This window comes from Phalacrocorax carbo, chromosome 3, assembly GCF_963921805.1.
Source record: "Phalacrocorax carbo chromosome 3, bPhaCar2.1, whole genome shotgun sequence".
Classification (NCBI taxonomy): Eukaryota; Metazoa; Chordata; class Aves; order Suliformes; family Phalacrocoracidae; genus Phalacrocorax; species Phalacrocorax carbo.
In genome coordinates this window covers 32,415,538-32,438,943 of record NC_087515.1, presented here as the reverse complement: position 1 = coordinate 32,438,943, position 23,406 = coordinate 32,415,538, and the positions used below count along the sequence as shown (strand labels likewise).

Sequence of the window (23,406 nt, the reverse complement as noted above, 5' to 3'; positions counted from 1 at the left end):
TTTGAGTGGAGTCTTTTTCAGATGGGTGGTTTGATGAGAAGTCCCAGTCTAGAACCAAGATGCCATTCCCAAAATTATTACTTTTCATGCATGTGGTTTGGCCTGGCTAAATCATTGTTTTCTGACCCTCAGACAGTACCAGGAAGACAATTAATGAGCAGTTCTGGTTGACAGATGTCTCAACGCAGACTTTTTCTGTAGCTATTCATGTCATTCAGACCTATTACTGGTTGGTTGATGGACAGCATGTTTTTTCCCATGTGCTGCAATCAGCATTCAAGATAGGAATTTGGTCCTTGCTGTGTCCCCATGCCAGTGGGAGAGCTACTTGTACCTGTTCTCCTCTGATAACAGAGTGGATTTATTTAGCTCAGTTGTGCTCAGTGGTGGCAGGAAGGTGACTACACACCTCACTAACATAGTAAGGATCTCCCCATGGTCATGGCACAGAGATGTTGATCCAAGAGAACTGTTTCCATTGGGTTTGTTAAGCTGTGGATGCAGTTCCTAGGGAAGCAATAATGTGAGCACATTAGTGGGATGGCTGGCTTCTGTTTTTAATCTCTGTTACTGATCCTTTGGATCCTTTCAGATATGCCACTTAATCTCTCTGGGTAGGGTTCATCTGTTCAGATGCATTTCCAGACTCCCATACCTGTTGTGGAGGCACTTCTCCAGAGTAATTAATTTCCTTGTAAAACAGACTCCTCCCATAAGATGAGGCATTTAAACTTTGAAGTAGTGCCTATTCTTCCCCACAAAGGGATGCTAGATAAGTACCTGGGAAGAAACCTGAAGATAAATGAGATGAATCCCATCCTCTGTGCCTTGGTCTTCCTAAGTAAGCACTAGTGATAATGTTACTTGCAGATTGTCTCCTGTAATGATTGTCATCAGATCAAAGGTGCTTTTCAGATCAGGACCTAGCTGAAATCACATTATTAGGAAGTCTCCTTAAGATGTTTTCCTCACAATTAACTGAAGATACTATCACCAAAAGGTCTTACCTTGGTTTTATTTTCCAGTTTGAGGTCTGGCTCTGATGTACATGTTTTACCCCATGAGACAATCCATTGTGTGTCATTTCGGACTGCGGAAGAGACTGAGCAGCTCAAAGAGCTTATCAGGCTCCTGACAGCTAAAGACTTCCAGACACGAATACAGGGAGTGGTGTTCCTCCTAGACCACTGCAAAAGCAGCCCCCATTTCATCTCCACTAATATTATCCAGGTATGTAGGGCGTCTCTATTTCTCTCTTCCCAAGCCTCTACCAGTAAAATCCATTCAGTGTGTCTTGGCACTACATACTAGTTGTTTGGGACAGGCCGGTTCCTTCTTACCCAAGATAATTTAATTCAACTCCAGGCTTCAGGGCAAGTTCAGTTCAGATGTATTTCTCTGGCAGGTGCCTACTGGTGCATCATGAGGTGATGACAGAATTTACTGTTGCCGTAACTTCTGCTGTCTCCTGCTACCAATTAGATTGAAATAAAGGAAATCCACCCACTGAAAGCTTGGCATTTATCCTCTGAAAGAAAAATGGGTTGGGATGGGAGAGAGAAGTATAAGGCTGGGTTGACTTAAAAACAGATTTTTTTTTCTTTGTTTTTTCAAGGGATGTTCCTGTAAACTTCATCTTGCCTTGCACAGATACAACTCTGCCTATTCACTTCCATCCGCATCCTTTTCCTGCTTGGAAAAGGCTGTTCTCACCATTCCTGGCTGTCTTTTTTTCTTTTTGGAAAGAGGAGGAAAATAGCTAGAGACAGTTCTTCTCTTCCTTCTCCTCCCAGAAGCTGCTTTTTCCACTTTTCCAGAAAATGGTGCCTGATAATGTGGCTGTCAAGGAACTGAACCTGCTCTAATGAGAACTGCAGAGCACATTAAACTTCAGAAGTCTACCTGTTAGCCACACAAATGGTCTGGATCCTGAAGAGTTTATCAGACCCCTGCACTCCTCCAGATGCAGGTTCTGAGACAGATAAAACAAACTTTGATCTCATCGAGCCACAGTTTTGGCAAAATCAAAACTAGCCTCTGTACCTGAGAGAACTTTATGGAAAAAATGGGCATTGTAAATACCCCTTTTCATACTTCTATGCCAAAGATACTATTTTACATTATTAAAATGGGATTAATTTAATGATTTATAGGTAAAAAGAAACACCATATGAACTATACTGTCCCCACCCAGACCTCTTAATAAAATATGAAAATCTTTTCAACCAGATGAGGCTGTGCAACCACTACAGTGAGTAGCCCACAGGAAAACAGTCAAATTGTGCTAACAAGCTCTGACCTGACAGAAAGGATCACATTCATCTTTTGCATTGCTGGGTTCTTGTTTCTATATCCCTTCTTGAAACAAAGACATTTTAATCCAGCTTTCATATTGTTTTCTTAACAGATTTTTGATGTTTTTGTCCTGAGACTTCAGGATTGCAACAAGAAAGTGAACCAGCAGGCACTGGAGGCACTGGCTTTGATGACGCCCATGCTCAGAGATGTCTTACACCCAGTGCTGGTCCCTCTGGTAGCAGCAGTCACTGACAACCTGAACTCAAAGCATGCAGGGATTTATACCGCAGCTGTGAAAGTGCTGGAAGCATTCATTGCTCACCTAGGTAAGGCTAACCTCGGACACCGACTCTCCTCAACCGTGGTTTCTCCATCTCAGAGTCAAGTGAACACTGAGTTGGTAGCTGTTGTCATCTGTGGAAATATCCAGCTGCTGCAAGGTTTTTATGAAGTCCTGCCTGCCTTTCTATTCTTTCTATTCCAATCTGTTGTATCATGTTGTGATATGCAGCTGAATGGATGCTTCTTATCACCTGGATCATATATCTGTTTATTAACTCAGTAGAGAGGACATTATAGAGATTATTTTAAGTTCCTGCCAGAAGAGCGTAAGGGAAGTGACTAGCATCTGTCATGACTGTTTTTCCCCCTCTCTCCTGCGAAACTGCATGTGTTTTGTTTTTATTGAATTGGGTTTCTCAGATCTGCAGTCTGTTAAGTTTATATCCACTAAAACAAGATGAAAAGAATGTGCTTTTTCCTTGAAACGCATGGTGGGAAGGGTGGTGGAGGCTTTTTGCTCTTGCTGGGCTTCATTCCATGCTCTGGCAGTGGCGGGCCTCCTGAGCTGATGTCTGGCCCTTGCTGACACCAGTATGAAAAGCTTTGAACTCTGTTACTCATTTGACAGTTTTAGGTGGTAGTTTAGCCATGTAAAGCCCAAAGGAAAACGTCCTTTTGAATTCAGAGACTGAGACCTCGAATTTAATAAGATACTGTGTTATGAAGGATCATAGCGGATATCAGATGAAGGATGAAATGCTTGTTCCATAGTCAGGCTGAAGGTCTCCACATGTGTGGGGTTAGAAATGCCTTGGCTTCCTTCTTCCAGAAGGGTCAGGAGCCCATTATCATCACCTTTTCTGGATGCTTGAGCATGGGGCTGCAAGTATGCTTGCTGATGTTAAATATATACCTGCAGTAGAGGGAGGGTGAGGTGCTGATCTGCATTGTCTCTGGAACCATATGGCTTGCTACAGGTTGTGCTGCCTACCAGGGTCATGCTGAAGCTCTCAGGGATTCTCAGGCTTGTTTCAGCTGGTAGGACCTGCCCTGCAGAGTATACCTCCAGCCCATCCCTTATTGCTGTCCAAAAGCTATGGGTTTGCATGCTCTGGACTGGCAAATATAGTGGCAAATATAGTTCCTCCATGGGTAATACTACAGAAGTCTACACTGATGTCTTTACGGTTCATCAAAACAGCTTTTAACAGCTACTTTTGGGTCAGTGCATTTGGAATTATTCACCTGTGATCTGTCCTAGAAACTGTATGCATGTGGCTAGTATGTATTTCTTAAAATCATATGGAGATACTACCCTGAAGTTAGCTCCTTGCTTCCCCTCACCTGTCACAGGCCTCAATTTGCCTTAATTTGGAGGCAGTAACCTAAAAATAAGGGAGTCAGAAAAGCAGAAATAAAAAGATGTGAATAAAGTAGAATGGGTTTATACTAACATTTTTTTTTCTCTCACTTCAGTTTTATGGTTGGTATTAATGATTCACCACACTGAGAACATGGATAGACAACTGGGTGGCCCTCTAAGTGAAGAAGGGGCTGGTAGGGTTGGATGCAGCCAGAGGACATGGTTGAAAACAAAGACCCAAGTCTGTAGCAAGTGTTCTTTGTGACTCTTAGGTTATTCTTATGCACTTTATTTTAGGTAGCTGGATTTGCTGGAGGATCCAGCTGCAAGGATCTAGCAGAGAGGTGTTGATGTTACCTGGTTTTCATTTTGCACACATTTCCATCAGGGAGGAAGACTCATGCTGCTCTGTGTAGCTAACAGGAGGTATTTACGTCTGCCCGCTGAAACCTCAGTGTAGTGTTTAAAGTTTGGTGAGATGGATCCAGGTCTGAATTTCCCTCTTGATTCAGAAACACTCTGGCAATACTTTTGCTACCACTGTCATTGCTGCAGCTGTGACCAGAAGTTTCTGGTCCCTGGGGCTCTTCATCTGCTGTTTACTCCAGCTCTGACTTCTGTTGAAATGTGAGATGAGAGCTGGTGTGTGTGTACTTATGCATGCAGGGAGTTTGGTTTTGGAAAGATGAAGGCCATCAATGAAAGTGTTCACCAGGAGTTTTTTTTACACTGATGAAAATCTACCACAGACAAACAGGCTCCACATAAAGTGTTTGGGTTCTATGATTGATGCCACGTTTGCAGATCACTTGTGTCATTTATACTAGATATCAAAGGACTTGAATTCCTGCCAGCTGTAACTGGTGAGCTGTGGTGGTGTAGTCCTTACATACCAGTTCCCAGTCAGGTTTGAACGCATACCAGCATTTCCCCAAAGTCCCAGGAGCCTTTGGCTCTGTGCTGTTGTCTGCTTTGGTACAGAAGGAGCTGAACAATAAATCCTGGAGTACAACTTTGCTAGAACTCAGGGACAAAGGGAGTTTTGGAGGTTGTTTGGGCCCAATTTGACTTCCCAAATGAATTGCTTTGCTGTTGGTGCAAAGGGACACTGGCCCATCAGAGCTTCTGTAGAACTGCTTCCTGGAAGGCTCTACATTATAGGCATCAGCTGGTCCTGTCTATTTTCCACCTTTCTTCTTTGTTGTCTTTTTTTTTTTTTAAAGGGAATTTATGATTTCCCAAGTTCATTTCTTTAAAACAAACAGGTATAAATCCAGCTGTAAATGATGGCTTGTTCCACATGTTGTTCTGCATGGGGCAAGATTGCTATAGCCAATAACTACATAGCCAAGGTCTGCTGTAAATTCCCTTGCCACATAGATTTATGTCAGCTGTGAAAATGCAGCACTGGGTGAACATGCCTGAAAAATTTAGTGTTGAAGGGACAGGTCTTAAAGGGGAATTAACAACTTTCTCCACATCAGCTGCTTTGCAAACTCAGGGAACTTGCTGACCCACTGCCTTTCTGTGTCTCAGGTATAGGGTTGTTCCTGACCATGAAGTGGGGAGAAGGGTGTGAGACCTGTACTGCTCTTGGCCCTTACATGTTTTTTGTGGTGACTGGGAGAGGTTGGGGAAAAGTTGCAGAATCCTGCTAAGAGAGGATGTGGCAAACAGATCCCTTCAGGGTTTTGTATGGAGCGTTCTGTCATTCCCCTCTCACCAATTCTGAGAGATCACTGTAAATTTTCTATGCTGGCAGATGTCAGGACAGGAGCAAGGCACATCTGTCTCTCTTCACACAGACTTTACCCAGAGACAGGTTCAAGCAAACAAGGAGGGATATATTTTTTTTGGTTCTGTTCATTTTTATGGACATTTGCAAAAATTCAAACAGGCAACTGAATCACAAATGTTTCAAAATTCAACACCTAGAGCTTTAGTGGGGGAAGGTAGGCTCTACTGGAAGAATGCATGAGTGAAACCTTCCCATAGGCTTTAAAATTGTCTGCCTTTACAATTTAAAATCAAGCGCGAATGACAAACTCCCCCCAGAACTCTAAATCTAAAGGATTGTGTAATGTTCCTAGCTTAGAGTAAGTGAATACAACATCTTGCCCCATTGCTCCACTGAGTTTCAGAGCTGAGCCCAGCTATTGCTCTGAGACTTTGTTGACATGCCTCAGATTCTGAGTTTTAAGAGAAACTTCATCTGTCATGTTTGATGATCCAGGCAAAAATGCAGGCTGATTAGAAAATTACTTGATCACTTGATGTAAAAACAAAAAAAAACCAACCCCTAAACCAGAAATAACTCCCCTCTTCCCGAGACCAAAATTCTATGTACAAACAAACTGATTTGCTCCCAAATAAAGCCTGAATCATTTATTTAGCTTAACCCTTACAGTGGCTTGGACATCCCCAGCTGAAGGCTACACACATTCATTAGCTGTGACCTGGGACCTTAATCCGACTTGAGGGAGCCACCTTGTAGATGGGGCGAATCAGCAAACCAAACTCGAGTGCGATGGGACCAAGACATAGATCTTGCTCTCCTCTGACATCTCTCTGACCCTGCCCTCTTTCATGAAAGAAATGTCCTTCACATGGCCACTGCCTGACGCCAGGGTGTGGAGTCAGGCCAGCAGCCCGGGTAGCTCCCAGAGGAACCAGACCTCTGCAAGAGGGCAAGGGAAATTTCCCCTGCAGGTGTTAACATAGCAAAGAGAGGGGGCCACAATAAAAATGAGAGCACAGAGAAGCAGATTCTTCTTTTGCTCAGACTGCAAATGCTGGGCTGCCTGTCCTGTGGCCAAGAGGTTTAGCCAATATGTAGTGCAGAGAATTAAAGCTGAGTTAATAAGAACTGAACTGCCTGCTGCCTTGTTTTCTCTAAAAACCATTAAAAGTTCCTCTGTCTGTAGGTCTCAAGGCAGCTAAAGTTATGGTTGGGTAATTTTGTTATTGACTTGAGCTTTAGTGTTTCAAAATGCACAGGGCATTTGAAACTTCTACAGACAGCTGGAAGTAGCCTTGGTTCTTATGGGGGACTTCAACCACCCTGATATTTGCTGGAAAACAACACGGCGAGGCGTGTGTGATCCAGGAGGTTCCTGCAGAGCATCGAGGATAAGTTTTTGACACAGGTGGTGGAGTAGCCAACGAGGCGAGATGTGCTGCTGGACCTTATACTAAAACAAAGAAGGTCTAGTTGAGGATGTGAGGGTTGGGGGTAGCTTTGGCTGCAGTGACCATGAGATGGTGGAGTTCAGGATTCTGTGTTGTAGAAGCAAGGCAACAAGTAGGATTACAACCCTGGACTGCAGGAGAGATAACTTTGGCCTCTTCAAAGACCTTCTTGGAGGAATCCCATGGGCTAGGGCTCTAGAAGGTAGGAGGTCCAAGAGAGATGGTCAATATTCAAGTAGCACTTTCCCCAAGCTCAAGAAAAACTTATTTACTGGAACAGGCTGCCAAGAGAGTTCGTGGCATCTCCTTCTCTGGAAATATCCAAAGCCCACCTGGACGCAGTCCTGTGCACCCTGGTGTAGGTGTGCCTGCTCAAGCAGGGGGGTTGGACAGGATGATCTCTAGAGGTCCCTTCCAACTCCTACCATTCTGTGATTCTGTGAAACCCTTAAATTGAAACATGAATAGTGCCTATACACGTAGCTTCCTAAAAACTAAGCAAACAAACAGTTCCTCCTCACCCACCCAAAATCCAAGTGTTCCCCTGAAAATCTGTGTAGGTACTGATATTAAAGATTAATTACTTCACTGAAGTAATCTTAAAGTGCTCCTTCAAGATCTCCAGATCTCAGGGCATTTTTTTTCAAAGCAGCAGCTGTAGGGTAAATCCCTGGGGAGGAACAGCAAGTGTGAAACAGCCTCTGCCAATACTGCAAGAGTATGAGGCAGAAAGTGAAGTGCCTATTTAAAATGGTGAATGAAGAGTGTAATTACCAAAGCAGAGCTTAATTAGGGTAGCAGGATCAGTTCTTTACTGCATGCTTGCAAGAAGATCATTAGGGACTTCCTTTTTATATCTCATGCAAAAAGGAGCACTTAATAGCACAGTGCTACTTGAAACCACTTTGGGATTTGGTTCTGTAGTGGTTCACAAAGAAGTAGGTTGCCTGCTTTATCGGTGCAACTCCTGGTGACGCCGCAAAGTGTTCTAGTGCATCCCGCGTGCATTCTGCCTCCAAGAAAAGCTTTGCTTGGCTTATTAAAGCGGTAAGACTGGAGGCTTGCAGACCAATCTGGGCAACAATTTATAAATTAAAACAAGACCCTAGGTCAATAACAGGCAGCATAGGAAAAACTAAAATATATATGACAGTCAAGTATTAGGAAATCAGTTCGTTTTCTAGTCTCTGTGCCAAGATCTGATTTCAGAGATGTTAAAAGAGCTCCCAAAGGCAGATGGTGTTGGAAATGAGCAGTAATTCTCTCTTGTAAGAGTGACTTGGAGTCTTGTCCATAGATCCCAACAGGTAACTTAAAGATTTAACACCAGCTTATCCTTAAAGTGTGAATGGATAGGTGGATTTTTGAGCATTCGCACTTTTTTCCTTAGAGAAGGGAGGAGGTCACTTCTGTAAAGCTCCGGTATGCAAAACCTTTTCACTGCTTACATGTGATTTAAATTTTGAGGGCCCTCATGTGAATAGTTTAACACAGCTCCTGTACAGCAGTCAACTTTGGATTTATAAATGTGAAATGAGAGCTTTTCTTTTTTAATTTAAAATCCTCCCAAGTAAGCCGGAAGGAAGGAAGAGGAAAAGGACTCAGAAACTGCCAGAAATTTACTTTATTTTACAAAATGCAGTTACCCCTGCCCTTTCCCCTCCATCCTTTTTATTTTTTTTTTCTTTCTTTCTTATAACCTCAGAAGAGTGAGCAGAAATAAATGTTTCTCTTTCAGATAATGCATTGTTGCTGCAAGCATTTGCCCACCGAGTGCGTTTGCTCAGCGGCCAAGCTCTGCTGGATGTCACAGAATGTCTCTCAGGTATTGCCTGCTTCAGCTATTTTCCACTTCTAAGTCAAGACATCTTCAGAGGGAATATTGAGAGGGAATGCCTCTGAACAGACAGTGCAGTAGCTCATCAAACACCAGAAGGTCCTGAGCTTGTCCCTCCTGCAAAACACACATACTAGGTGTATTTGGCAGGGGTTTGCCTGACTGCTGCAGAGGTGTGCAGCATGTGCGGTGATGGTGCTGAGCTCTCACTGGGGCATCTCAGGACCTACCTCAAGGAAAGAGAAGGGCTAAAAATACCCTGGCTGGCTTGTCTCTTTGAAGGACAGTACAGCAAAGGTCATGGAGGTCTGTAACAGGTCCCTTTTCTAAAGCAAACAACCTTCAGAAAAAATTGTGGCAACTGGTATTTCTGAGGATCAGTTTGTTTTGTCATCATGGGATTCTTGTTTTCCTGTTGGAAACTTTTGAGGCTGAATCCTGCAGAGCTTGGGGGTCATAGTGTAGGTGAAGACTCAACACACATATTACAGGTGAGGATTTTGTGCAAGGCAGGATTTGGGGGCAGAGGGACAGAAGCAGGCAGTTGAGCCTGTTAACGCACTGAGGCTTCCTGCCTGTATTGCAGATATGACCTTGGACTCTGAGCACTTCACGATGTGCAGTCTATTTCTGTATCAACGGTGTCTGACACACTACAAATGCGGCTGATAATTGATTTCGAATAGTAGCTTGCTATGTCAGCAATAGTGAAGGAATGGAAAAAATTATAATCTCAATATATACTAGAGAAGACTATTTATAGCCTTGCTTTAATTAGGGCTAATTCCATTGTTAATTAGGCCAGCATCTTTTAATCCAAGGTTTAATACACTTTGCTTCTTCATTATCAATCTCAAAAGGGCATGTTTAACCATAGTGAATAGCCTTTTCTTAAAAGGGCCTTTAAAGATAATTTGAATAAAGTAAATCTCCATAAACATAGAATTTAGTTTTACAGTTATTTTAATCTTTTTCAAATAAAGCATTTGAACATAAATTGGGACTACTTTAGAGAGAGCAGATGTTCTCTCTGGGATTTAGTGGGAACAGACAGCTCTTTCTCTTCTGAAGCTCCATAGTGACCGTTGTGTTTAATAGCATTTAAAATCAAATTGATTCCCATTTTAAAATAGGTACCATAACCCTTTTCCTGCTTACCAGAATTGTTTTTAGGTACTTTCAGGAGCCGTTTAAATGTTGATGACGGATGCTAGATTAACAGCGTAGAGAAAATGAAGGTCCTTCCACTACAGAATAATAAATGGTTACTGCATAACATTTCCACTGAACAGAAAATAAGAACTCTGTCTCTAGACCATTTCAGATTTTGATCTCTCAGCAAAATCTGCCATGCAAGGAGCCTTTTGGTAGTAAATTTTTGTTTGTATTTAATGTAGTTCAGCTCAGAAAATGAGCTGAGAGCAGACTTCAGAGGGAATGAGAGGGGGAGGGAATGCTTGTTTTTTGGTTAAATTTCAGCCCCCTGTGTAAGATTTTTCTATCTCTATTCGCCTATTTCAGGGAACATTGTGAGGGTAAATGCCATTAAACTTGTGCAATACTCAAATGCCATTCCACTTGTGAGATGTTCAAATGCCATGGCAATGGGGTCTGGGTAATTATCTAAGACATCCTGAAGTTTGAAACAGCTCTTCATTAGAAGCCACCAAGTATGAGGGGAAAAAAGCTCAAATTAGACCATTCTGCCAAAGACATCAGTTAGTCACTGATGTTTCGAATAAAGCTGTCAAGCAGCACACATCTTTTGTGGGCTGGAGTTTTGAAGTGTGGTATAGTACTGCTGTTTGCTGTGTGCCACTGAGCAAAGGGAACTGCCAGATTAGATTTTTGGCATTTTTCATCAAAGGTCACAAAAAAGTAATCATCCTTTTTATTAGAAATCTTTCAATTACCTCTCTAAGCTGCATTTCAAAATCTTCAGCAGCTGGTTTAGCCAACTTCTTAATGGAAATAAACGGCTATTTGACATTTTTGTCATTTGTAATGCAAAAGCAGACAGTGAATTGATTTACAAAATGTGTATGATTCACTTTGCTAAGTCTATCATGGATACAAAGCCTCTGATTTGGAGAAATTAAGGTCTTTAGAAGTTGGTTGTTCTGTTCAGTGGATGATCAGCCACTGTTGCCTGTTTCTGGATCACCAGGCTCTTGGCGCTTGCTTATATTAGCCAGAAAAGGCTTCTAAGAACCAAAAATAAAGATAGGTACTTGTTTGCATTATGGCTATTAAGAAGCATGTCTCTCTTTTGGCAGTGCTTGTGGCATCTGTTTATCCCATGAAACCCCGAGCTGCCAAGCGCTATGCCCTACCCGTGCTTTGGTTCTTCCTGGGAAATAGGGCCCTGCCTGTCCGAAGTGGCAATGTCAGGGCTGTGGTCATCAAGCTTGCAGCGATCCTCTACCAGCTGATGGGCTCCAGCCTGAAGGAGCATGCTGCCAGCCAGCCTCAGCATGTGGCGAAAAACCTCTGGGAAGTTTTGGACCTGAACATCGGGTGAAGGCTTGGTGTGATCCAGGAAGCTGATGTGGGACAGGCAAAGTTGGATGTGGTGGTGGCATTTGTTTTATTCTCTTTGTTTGAAGAATGGGTTTTACCCTACAGTTTATAGGAACAGATAGACATAGTATGTTTTGATGTAGGCTTTTAAAAAATAATAAAAAATAAAAGGAAGTATTGTCAAAAGTTTTATATCTTGAGCTTGTCTTTCCTAAGAAGCTTGCATAGACACCAAAAAAATAAAACCCATGTGTAAGATGCAATTTTTAACTGTAAAAAGGAAAAGAATATATTTATATATGTACTTAGAGAGTAAGAGATGTGTATATATATATTTACGTACAAAGTAAGAGATGGGCTTTGGAAGCATTTGGGCTACAGGATTAGATGGCTTGATCTGGGAAGCAGAGAATGAGAAACCAGGACCTGCTAGCCCGGAGGATATGTGGTGGAGTTATAGGAGGATGTGCAGTTTACTGTATGTGCCAGTGTACGCCATAGGTGAGAAGCTGTGAAGCTACCACGTGGCCCCTTTACAAGACTCTGGTAGCTGCTGGTGCAACTGCAGATACCCGAGATGTCCATGTCAAGCTCAGACCCCCAGTCCCGTGACAGCAAAAATCTCCCCAGCTGCACTAAAACTTTCTTCCCATTTCAGGTGATGCATCTTGTCTGTAGTCCCCTGTGCTCCCCCATGCAATGGGCTCATGTGGCAAGGTGTCTGGTGCCATTTGACTGCCTCACAGCACCTTGGGGCACCCCTGGTGAGGTGCAGGAGCGGGGCTTGGGGCAGGGGGCTCTGCCATCTTGCAGGGGGTGCTGCGCAGGCTGAAGGTGTCCTACAGAAGCTGCCGGGAGGTAAGCTGTGGGCAGGCATCATGGGACCAGGTACAATTTTTAAATATATATACATTTCCTAAATGTCTTCTCTTTTTTTGTGAAGTGTTTGCCTTATATGTGGACCAATAAAGCACTTCTGAACCTAAGATTCAGGAAACAGAGCGAGGAAGGGATGTGCCAGTCCTTTACCGTACAAAGGTTTGGAAGCATGAAGAGGAGAAATGATGAGACAGAAAGAGAGGAAGGGCTGAAAGCAGCAGATGTCAGTGCATCTGCATAATCAGATAAGAAAACAGAGAAGCCTGGTCTATGTTCATATAATCGCAATATACCGGCATTGAGTTTTGAAAGAAAGAAAAATGGAATTTTTGGGAAGAAGAAAAATCTGAGAATAATGCCATGAAACACACAGGGTCGATGGAAGGTTAAAAGAGCCTTGACAGGTTCTTGGCAGGTACAAGGACCTCGTATGAGGCTGGGAGGCCATACAACACTCCAGGGAGATCTGCTCATCCCAGGGGTCTTGGGATCTTACATTTATTTGCTGTGTTGTTTGGTATGTCTGAAGCTATACAGGACTCCAACTTGCCAGATACTATTGTTGCACTGGGTCACCTCTTAAGGAATATCTTTTTCTTTTTAGTACAGTACTAAAGCAGCAAAATTATTTAGTAGACTCTTCTAAAACAGTTTTTGCTGCTCTTTTTTGTTTTTAACTCCCAACTTTTGATAGGAGGGAGCACTCAGGAACACATCTCTGTGAGTCTTGGCATGTGACCTAGGCAAGGGACCTGGCTCTGAAACACAGGTGTCCCTGGTGATCCTGCAGAGCCTAGTGGAAGCCATAGTCCTTGCAGATCTGCTAGAGCATTTTGGAGTTTAACATCTCAAGAAATTTATAACAGCTTACCAGAAAGAGGAACAGCCTGGTAGCATGCAGTTGCTTTGCGGGTGTGATCGGGCTCTGCACAGTATATGTGTGCGCCCAGATGCTGAGGGTGAAATGCTGGAGAATGTTAGAGGGTGGTGGAGTTTAAATAGCAGATCTGGAACTATGGTCACTTCATTAAGCACCTGCAGTTTGCTACTGCCGGAGTTCCATTTTAACAGGTAACTTTATTTTTTCTTTTAAGTGATTCGCCTCTCTAGAGGGCCTCCTGGTTTTACCTCTTCTACATCAAAAGTTGTTCTCACTGTTTCCTTCCTCTGCAGATCTCTCCCTCTGGAGCCCGGTAAACACTGCTCTGTGCAGGCTGCTTTTGCTGGGCTGAATAAAAGCTCTTTGGTTTTACATTCTCTTTGGCTGTGCTTGGGCCCTTGGGAACACGGGGGGAAGTTTCTGCACTTGGGAGAAAAACACTTGTGTGCACATCATACCAGGCCTCCCAGAACCTGTTTTTATGCATTTAGTTGTAGCACTTGCAAAGTAGGTTTGAAAAGCAACACATGTAACTGGTTTCTTAACTATCTATTGGCCTCGAGCGGTTCTTTCATGCATACTGTTCCCCACAGCTGACAAGAATAAAGCGTTGCCTGCCATTGCCTATTTTCTGTCTAGGTGTTTTGGTTTTTTAACTCTCCAGCTGAGACAGCTTCCCCATGAGAGGGGCACTTCTACCACAGTGAGATCATATTTGCCTGACAATGTGACTGCCTGCAGTGACAAGCAGAGGGGTTAACAGGTAGGGGTTAATTCAGCTCAGGTGAGCTCTCCTGCTATGTGTTTGCACAGGTGGTCACCTCAGAAGTTATTAAGAAGCTGCCAAGTTTTTTTGGATGATACACACAAAAGGCAGAGCAGTGTTGGTCCTTCTTCCAGTATTGGTAAGAATTTAAATATTTAATTTTTCTGAATTATTTTTTATTATAATTTTATTACAGAAGTCTCACCAGAGAGGAGACTGAAAGCTGCACTTGAAGGGCCAGTTTAATTATTGCATTTATTGTGCAGTGCAGCTGCTAACCTACACAAGTTAGTATAGCAAAATAAACCTATGGCAATATTCTTCACTGGCTTACTCTTACCCTATATACTGCCAGAGCCCCAGGACAGACCCTGGCTGTCACAGATGGCTCCCCCTGCTTGCTGAAGGTAAGAGGAGTTGTCATCAAGGGAAGGTGGGGGAGAAAAGGCAACTCTGCTTCTACCATAAAGGAGAGAATAAAGCTTACGTTCCCCTATGGAGTAGGGAGAGAATTGTCTTCTGCCATGTCCCTGTGCCAAGGGGGCATTAGAGCTCTGAAGCTGCGTGAGTGGAGAGACTGGTGCAATGTAGTCTGAATCCAGTCTGCAAAATTCATTTTTTCCACCAATGGGCATTTCCTTCTCACCAAGAGTCAAAGCACATGCCTGGTGGTGTGGCTCATCTGCTCTTCAGAGTGCTTGTGCCATGCAAACGTGTTAGCTGGACCCTGAATCTCCCTGTGGAAATGCAATCGTAAAACCCTGCAGGAAGGTAAATGCATGAACTTGGCAGTGCCAAGAGGACTCTGGGGATGGTATGGAAAAATAAGGCAAATAGGGAGGGTGGCCAGGGAGGGAGGACAAGGAAGGAAGGATGGACCTGAAGGGTTGAGCGGAGGCTGAAGGTTCCCGTTATAAATAATGTCGATGCTGCCTTGTGGTGCTGCTGTGGGAGGTGGAGCAGAGAATTAAAGAATGCACCTGAAAGGTGCTGCTTTTGCAGAAATGCAGCTGGGTCATGGAGTGTAACAAGGTGATTCTGGTAGAACTTGCTCTTGCCAAGGTTAAAGGTGGGCTTGGGAACCAGCTGCTGAAGTGTCTCTCTCCAGCAGAAGGAGGGGGAGGTGCACCGAGGTAGCTATTTTCATCCTTGTTAAATAGTGATGATGGGAATAAAAGTGGTTGCATTGCTACCAAATCTCTGACAGCTGACACTGAATCCTGATACTGTGATACTGCCTTTGATACTGGCAGAGGTGAGAAAACAACTCCAGCTAAAATTAGAGTTGACCTGAACTTTTAAGCCTCCACTCTGCCTTGGTATCTTTAGCTGAAAAAAACAGTAACTTTGGCCAACAAACTGCCCCTGTGTATCCTTAAAATTCCCCCCAATAGTTTTTGAATGCAACTGGCAGTGGTAAAGGAGCTTGTAAAGCCTCTCTCTGTGCTAATAGCTGTGCCCTGGATAAATGAAGACTATGCTACTTTCACAGCTGTTTAACACGTTTCACCTCTGCTGCATTTGAAAGCAGAAAGTAAAAACTCTGTCCCCTTTGGAGACTGCAGTGAAGGCTGCAGGATGGTCAGGTCTGTGGCTACCCGCTGCTGGGACCTGGAAAGGATGCACGTGCCCAGAGGCCAGCGCTGCAGTTATGCCCAGGCTTTCACACGTAGCCTAAAATTTCATGTCCCTGTGGTTTGACTGCTGCTCCTTTGGCTTCCTCTACAGACACATGCACATCTATACACGTGTCTACATGTGGAGATGCTTCCTTCGCAGAATATTCCTCCTCCGTGTGTGCTGTCAGTGTGTATAAATATATCAGGCTATAAAACTGCTCAGTGTTGACACATCTGTGTCAGTGCAAATATTTAAATAGTAGTACATGTTATTTCAAGAAGGGAAATCGGTGATACTAATAAGATGACTTTCCTATGGACATAATTGTGGCAACACTAGGATCTCTATTGCTTTGACTGCCGTATTATTCTGGCAGTTTTCATTTTCAGCCTTACATCGTGCAAACAAAGCATGCTCCTGTTTCCCCAGGGAACAGCCTCCCTCCAGCTGAATCAGCCTGATGGCTCTGGTAGGTGCCCTGGCAGGCTGGACCTCTGCAGCTGTGGGACCTCCCTGCACAGTCCGGCAGCTGCTGGCAGGTACTGCTTTTTCATTCTCCAGTGATCCTGCAACTAATACTCCATTGAAGATAATGGTAACAGCATGACCCTCTTCTGGTCCTGCCCAGGGCTGACAGTAGTTCATGTTTCATGCCTGTAGGAAGCTATTTTTTAGCAAACTTACAGATTGCTCTTGGCCCAGTAAGTGTTGGCCAAGTGCAAATCCAACAAGGAATAAATCTGTCCCACCATATCCTTTCCTCACTGGTCCTCTCCTCCTCTTCCTCTTTTCCAAGACTTCTTTGAGTCATCTGCTGCCGCTATTGATTATTCAGCGTTATGATGGTGTCATTTATTTACATGTTTTGGGGACAATGTACCTGAGAGGTCCTGCATAGAATAAAGTTTTCTAAGGAGGTGTATTCTTTGCTCACAATAAGCCTGAGCAAACAAAACTTGGCCCAAATCCCAAAGCTATGCACATTTGCAATCTGAGTCATTTCTGGCTCATAGCTGTCTTCAATCACAATTTTATATGTAAGAAAAGGAAATGTATTTCACTGGGAATAGATGCACTGCTTTTGAAAAGGCATATATATATACGTATATTTACCCGGGACAGCAGGCAAGCAAAGCTGTTGTAACTTGTTTGCAGAAGGATAGGTTGACTGTGAGGCCAACAACAGGTGAGAAGGGTTTCTCAAATCTATTTATACTCCAGCCTGGGTGCCGTTCAGCCCAGAGCTATGTGATAATTTATTGCTGTGGGCCAGTGTTTGCCAGCGTAATGAATTCCTGCGTAGCTGGAACAAGCTCTTCTGGGTTCAGCTCTGACTCTTGGTGGACTGCGTGATCATTGACAATGCTGCCTTTTAAGAAATTATTTATCAGTTTCATTTCATAATCATTTGAATCTGTTACACTTACATTTTAATTCGTAGCTGCCATTATTCCTCTGCCTTGGGGAAAAACACTTCACAGCCCAGTGCAAACCATAACATTTTGACAGCAAAGCCTGCATGTTTGCCAGTTTGTGATGTTACAGAAGAAAATGCATGTGTGATGTGTTAATTAGGCTTTCTGAAGGAAAAACATCTATTTTATGTGGCTGCGTGTGCTTGCTTAGCTATGGGTCTAATCCTGGTCTCTGTATAAGGCCCAGGCAGGGTAGCACGTTGCAGGGAAGAACAGAATCCCCTCTTGAGTCCATAGGGTTACCATTACCAGCACAGTGAATTTGTCCTTTTGGGTTTTCCCTGGAGCCAAAATTAGAGAAATAAACCCTTTACCCCCCTCCTTGCCCCAATATTCTCTCAAATCTTTATAATGCATTGCAGTAAAGACAGTGAAACTTTACACCTACCTGCACCCCCACGGTTTGAAGGGTGGTATTTTTTTTCCCCCTTAAAGTCATTGTTCTTTCTTAGTCTTTAGACATGGTAATAAACAAATGTGGATGACGCATGGTCCTCCTGATGATGCTTTGAAGTACTTGTAAGTGCTTGGCTTACAAAACTAAATTTAGATATAGCTCGGGTCTTGGCTCAGTTTTGTGCAAATTTAGGAGGAAAAAAAATTTGACGCAGAAAACTTGAGATAATTGGATCCAATGGGCCCTGTGCCAGCGTTCTGCTTAGCTTTTTGCAGGGCTGGCTTGTCATCCCCAAATGGGTGGGTGGGAGATGGTCAGCACCAGCGCTGTTGCTTTGTGCTTCTGGAGCATATCATTCTCCTGTCAAGCATTGTATGAAGAATTGAGAAACTCACACAATTCCTCGCCTCCTTTTTGCTGTAAGGAGTCTAAATTAAACCCATCAAAGGACTCTTAAAGTTATTAGTACATAGTACATAATAATTAGTGTTAGTACATGATAATTAGTTATTATGTATTTAAAGAAGTACCTTTCTATTTTTGCTGGTTTGTAAACAGCTGCTGGAAAGGTTACAAAAAGCTTCCCCATGTGTTGGGAGTAGACAGGCTGCAGAGCTGTTGGTGAGCCAAGGGAAACTCGGAATACACCAAGCACCTAAATGCCTACTGCACTCCTCGTGCTGTGCCATTTTCAGTGGCTTTTTTTTCCTGTACAAAACCTTAATCTAGCTACTTGGCTGTCAAGCGAACCTTGTGGGGCTGGAAATGTGAAATTGCTGACTTGCCAGGGCTAGCAGAGCTCAGAGATGCAGAACGTGCTTTCTCCCTCTCTTGGCTATTGGTAGGATAAATAGTTCTGAAGTACTGAGTTTTTCAACAAGAAGGATGTAGTATTGTAATTTTTTTAATTGTCCATGGTGTTTTCTAGATTATTTAATTTGCACTTTGGAGATTCCCTGTTATCAGCTGTTGTTAATATGCTGTGTGGATTGATACGAAATTTGTCTAAGACTCAGAATTAGGTAACGGCTTACCAAGAGTTCTGTGTCTCACTAGCTGCTTAAGTGCAGAGCACTGTGTGACAGCAGGGCATCCCTGATGCTCTCCGTTCCCTGGCTTATCCACATGAAAAACTGTGCTATGGAAACCTACTTGTATGCCAGGTCTCTTATGATAATTAATGCATGTATGTATATGCATGCGTTTCCTCTGAAATATAAAGATGAAAGGATCTGCATGGAATCAAAGTTGTCGATAAAAACATCAATATTCAAAAAAAGTCCAGAAATATGCATCGCCTTGTGCCCTGACTGTCCACACGTTAGCTATATATACAAGCAAAGAGACACAAAGCTTCAAAGTGAAACAAAACATTAAAAAAAAAAAAAAAAAGCAGTTATATTGTACTGGCAGGTTTAATTTCCAGTTTGGATGTAGGAGATATTAAACTGATATTAGTTATAAGAGGCGGTGAGGCTGCAAGATGGAAATTGCCCTGTTAGGTTGACTTCTTAGAGTCACATTTAAAAGCCAAGCAGCTAGTGAATTTGTTGGTTTATGGTTTCTCTGGAGAGTCATCTCGGCCTTGCTACATATCTTTGTGTGTCTGCTGGAATGCCTGGAAAGTTTTGTTCACAGCTTTACGTTTTCTGCTCTGGGGAAGGACGGGTCTTTGTTCGCACCCTTCGGCTTCAGCTTTCGTTCATTCTTACATTAAAGACCCAGTGGCTCAGTAGTAGTAATAATAAATGAAGGGCAGCCTATAACATTGAAAGCTTTCAGTTTCTTTTTAATTGCTGTATAATCAACTCATCTATGCCTCAAGGAAAACTTTATTAAAACAGGAGGGATTAATATGGAGTAAGATAGCCTTATCGTCCCTTTCTCCTTTCAAATAACCTTGATAAAGGGTGAGCTCTATACAGTCTACCTTGAGAAATCCTCACAGGGTTACTTAATGCGGTCACACAGTTGTATATTAGTAAAGAAAGAGAAAAGAATATGAGGAGAGGTAAGAGGCCAGATTTTGAAATTCAGCACATCAGTAAAGTGGAGAGCAATTAGGGATCGTGAAGGCTGTAGATAAATTTGTGCTAGCAATGGTGGAACAGGAATAGAGGCAGGGTGGGCAGGTATGAGATGAACAGAAATACGATCAAATGGATAAGATGGTCCTGGGTCCTGATCACCTTGCCCTGCCAAGTATTTACTGTCTGTATCTGCACATTGCTTTTTGACATTCATATTTTCATTATTCATCCAAAATAAGCAGTGGGCAAGAAATGCAAACTTCGGGTCTTTGCAGCCATTTTTCAGATGGCCCAATATACAGTTATGAGTTTGTATTAACTTTCATGTTTACCCGAGGACAACATGGAAGTGAGCCCCTAACCCATGCTGTAAGCATTATGAAACCTTCCAGATCTTGCCCAGGAAAATCAAAATCTCAGTTTGAGGTTCATAGCTGCACCATGCAGCTATACATGCTGTAGTCATGATGGCACTGAGTGTATCTGATGTGGAACGATTAATGATTTGCTAATCTAGAAGGATTTTTCTTCAGATGTTGGCAGATCCTTACTGATGAGACGTGACAGTAAGAACAGGTTACTTTATCTCTGTGCAGTGGTTTCTTTCCTTCCTAACTATAGCAAAGAGGATAACTTCTGAGAATATTCCTCTTAATGATTAAACTTCATAAAGGATTATGAAATGCTTTGGAAGTTAAGAGGTGTGGCAGTGCAAATACTGTAGTGTACTGGTTTTATTGGTAACCTGCATGGCATTGTCAACCGTATTGCTACTGTCTGGGGTAGTTCTTGAAGTCAAAAGAAGCAACTGGAGTATGTCTAGTGCTTTTGTACTCTAGTCATCTTCAGGCACTGAGGGTATGAAATGACAGATCCCTTAAAGGATTGAGATTTGAGCAGTGTCACTGGAAGCAAGGGCAGCTGCCAGCTTGTTAAAGGTCTGCAGATAAAGTGCAGCACAGAGCTGCTAGCTGCTGTTTTCGCGGCTACGAAGCCCTGGCTGAAAAACTGGTACTGCTTCACACTGAGCTCAGCCCCGCTGCAATGAGACTCCACCGCAGTGGGTGCACTCCTGTTTTAACCCTTAGGACAAAACCACTGTGCCGTGCTTGAGTTAGCTGTGCTTGTGTGCAGAAGCTCTACTGAACCGAGTACAAAATTGCTGGGTGGCTCAAGCTTAAATTGAGGGGGAGGAAGGGTGGAAACACAGCTGGTCTGCCAGTGTCCAGGCTGCATCTTGTAGCCTGAAAGACAGATTTGCTTAATGGAAACGCAACCTAAATGAATTGATGTGCCAGTAAAACATAAAACACGACAGGTTTGTATTGTGGTAGGGAGGAAGCAAATGGACTTTTTATAGCACAGGGCACTAATTGGTGCACTAAGGAAGGAATCAGTAGTATAACATTGGGCTAAGATTTAAGCTGGTTGCATACAGAATGTAAGAGAGATCAAACTCATACCTTGCATATAAAAACTCTGATTTATTTACATCAGTAGAAAATAAATCTTAAAGTTGAGTATGGTCTTATAAAACAATTGTATTCCAGAAATGTTGTATTAATGAAAAATGGAAGTGTTGACCAAAAAACCTGTAAAAAAGAAGTTGGTTTTTTAAAAAAAAGTAGCCAGCCAAACTATCATTTCCTGCATGCTATAGTTACTCTTAATCTCATGTTTGCAATACAAATTGAAGGTAAACACCTTTTTTTGCATTAGTCCTGTAGATTTCCTGTACTGAAGAGAATCTGTTAGCTGTGTGTAGTCATGAGATCACATTACAAACTTGCAGATTGCTCCCGGAGAAGCTCTGTTTCTTGAATATAATGTTCAGTTTGCTGCAGCATCCTTAGGGCAGCATCAGAATCCTTCAGCAGCTGCAGTGTTTAGGTGGGGGTGTGTTTGCAATGAGCCTCCTGATGACCACAGCCTTAGTTCAAGCTGGGAGAGATGCTGTGGTAGGGTGCCAGCTCATGTACCACGGCGTCAGGGGAGCCTGGTTTTGGGGGAAAGATGCTTTGGCTGACTCCATGTCCAGATAGCACACGTGTGAGGAGGTTTCCAGCTTGATTGCTGAAGTGTTGCTCCGTGTGCTGTTGTAGCTCCTACACCACAGAAGGACTTGATGCTTGGGGGATATAAATATATACTTTCTCTTACCACCCACCATGGATGCTGGGAAATTTCAGCACAAAGCCATAAAGAGACAAAATGATCGTAGTACCTGGGCAGAAGCTGTCCTCCCATTCTGTTACGTTTTCATCTTCAAAGCTTTGCATTCAGGCATGCAAGGTGCTGGTTTTCTGCTGTCATGTTTCTGGTTTGTTTCTATTCTGGGTGGTTGTTTCCAGCAAAACAGACAAACGCACAGACAAATGTGCAAATGCAATTATGTTTTTATGCAGCTGGGAGAGATGCGGGGGGAGACTGGCCTGCAGAGTTTGCCCTACCGATGATCTTTGCAGTACCTCCCTTGTGATTTCCTAATTTAACAGAGGTTGGTGTATCTGCCTGTGTGATTACAAGGTGGATCTGTTGACATCTAGCTGTATGCTATGGGCATGGCTGCTTTGCCACCTCGAGATCACAAACCCCTGACATGATCCAAAGCATCTATTCATTGCAAGTTGCTTCCTTCTATTCAATACCTCACCTTAAATATGACAATTAAGGTTTCCTTGTGTCTCTGTCATAAAATGGCACTGAGATAGCTGAAGAAGGATGGTTGTGATTAAGGCACTAGACTGAAACTCAGGACTTCAGTATCCAGAGGGTTCCCTTCTACAGCATAAGGTGAGCCTCAGTTCCCCCATCATGAAAGTGGGCAGGAAGGGTCAAAAATCCTGTGTGAAGGTGAATTGCCCATATACCACCATCACGAAAACTGCAGGAAAAATTAAAACTATTCTTATCAAAATAGGACAAAAATGTCTTTTCTTCTGGATCTTGTTCTGGGCTAAAGTTGCATATGAAAACACATCAAATTAAATGAATTTAAATTACACTAATTAAAAGTTGCATCATAATTGTGATGATAAATTAGGTGAGCAAGATCCAGTAAATTCTGAAACTATATTCCAGTGGGTGCTGTAAAAGCCTAGGATTAATTGACTGTAAATAACTTGTGTTTTTGTTAACAAGAATCTGTCTAGACCTTTCAGTGAAATTACAATAAACCCCCTCAAAATGCATAAATCAGAAAGAATATAAACCTCTTTTGGGGAGAACCGGATTCTCTATGCTAGCATTCTCTTTTCTTAAAAAAAAAACAACAACAAACATGTCCTGAGGTGCCTCAGGATTTATAATGTTGTTTGATTGGGCTATTACAAAACTACTCTAATCAGGATTAAGCCTTGTACCCGGGAAACTAAAGGTGATGAGATTACATGATAATCAAAGGTGATTTAGAAGATCAAAGCCTTTTTGAGGGAATAAGATCCCTAATTTTATTCCTTTAAAATGGGTTATTTTGTTTTAACTTGCATTGACCTTATTTTCTCTCTGCACATTGATAAATACCTAGTATAAAGATGTGGCTTTGGTGAAGCCATTGATGTTTTTGCAATAAAACTCAATTGGTTCCAGATTTTACCTCCCCCCGGAAATGTCACAACAGCCACTTTTTACATAACTGAAACTGTGATGCCTCCTGAATAAATAACATGTCAAATAACAATGATTTCTGAATGTTTTTTAACTCCTTTATCTAAACAGTGAAACAAAGGACTTGGCTACATGCCCTGTCTTTATTGAATCAGTTTGCCTTGGACTCACCCAACTGCAAAGTATTTCCTTCGCACAGTGTAAATCTTTGAGTTAAGCCATTAAATGCAATCCCAAGGAGAAGCAGCTGGCTACCACTCGGCT

General features: G+C 42.7%; 1 protein-coding gene across 1 annotated transcript in view; it reads left to right on the top strand.

The window, feature by feature from the left end:
• Nucleotides 1–12,083, top strand: part of TOGARAM2 (TOG array regulator of axonemal microtubules 2) — a 31,555-nt gene extending 19,472 nt beyond the window's left edge. The window contains 4 exon segments of the mRNA XM_064445484.1: nucleotides 1,026–1,230; nucleotides 2,408–2,624; nucleotides 8,871–8,957; nucleotides 11,246–12,083. Coding sequence (XP_064301554.1) covers nucleotides 1,026–1,230; nucleotides 2,408–2,624; nucleotides 8,871–8,957; nucleotides 11,246–11,490 — 754 coding nt within the window. The 3' untranslated portion in view covers nucleotides 11,491–12,083.
• The last annotated feature ends 11,323 nt before the right edge of the window (nucleotides 12,084–23,406 follow it).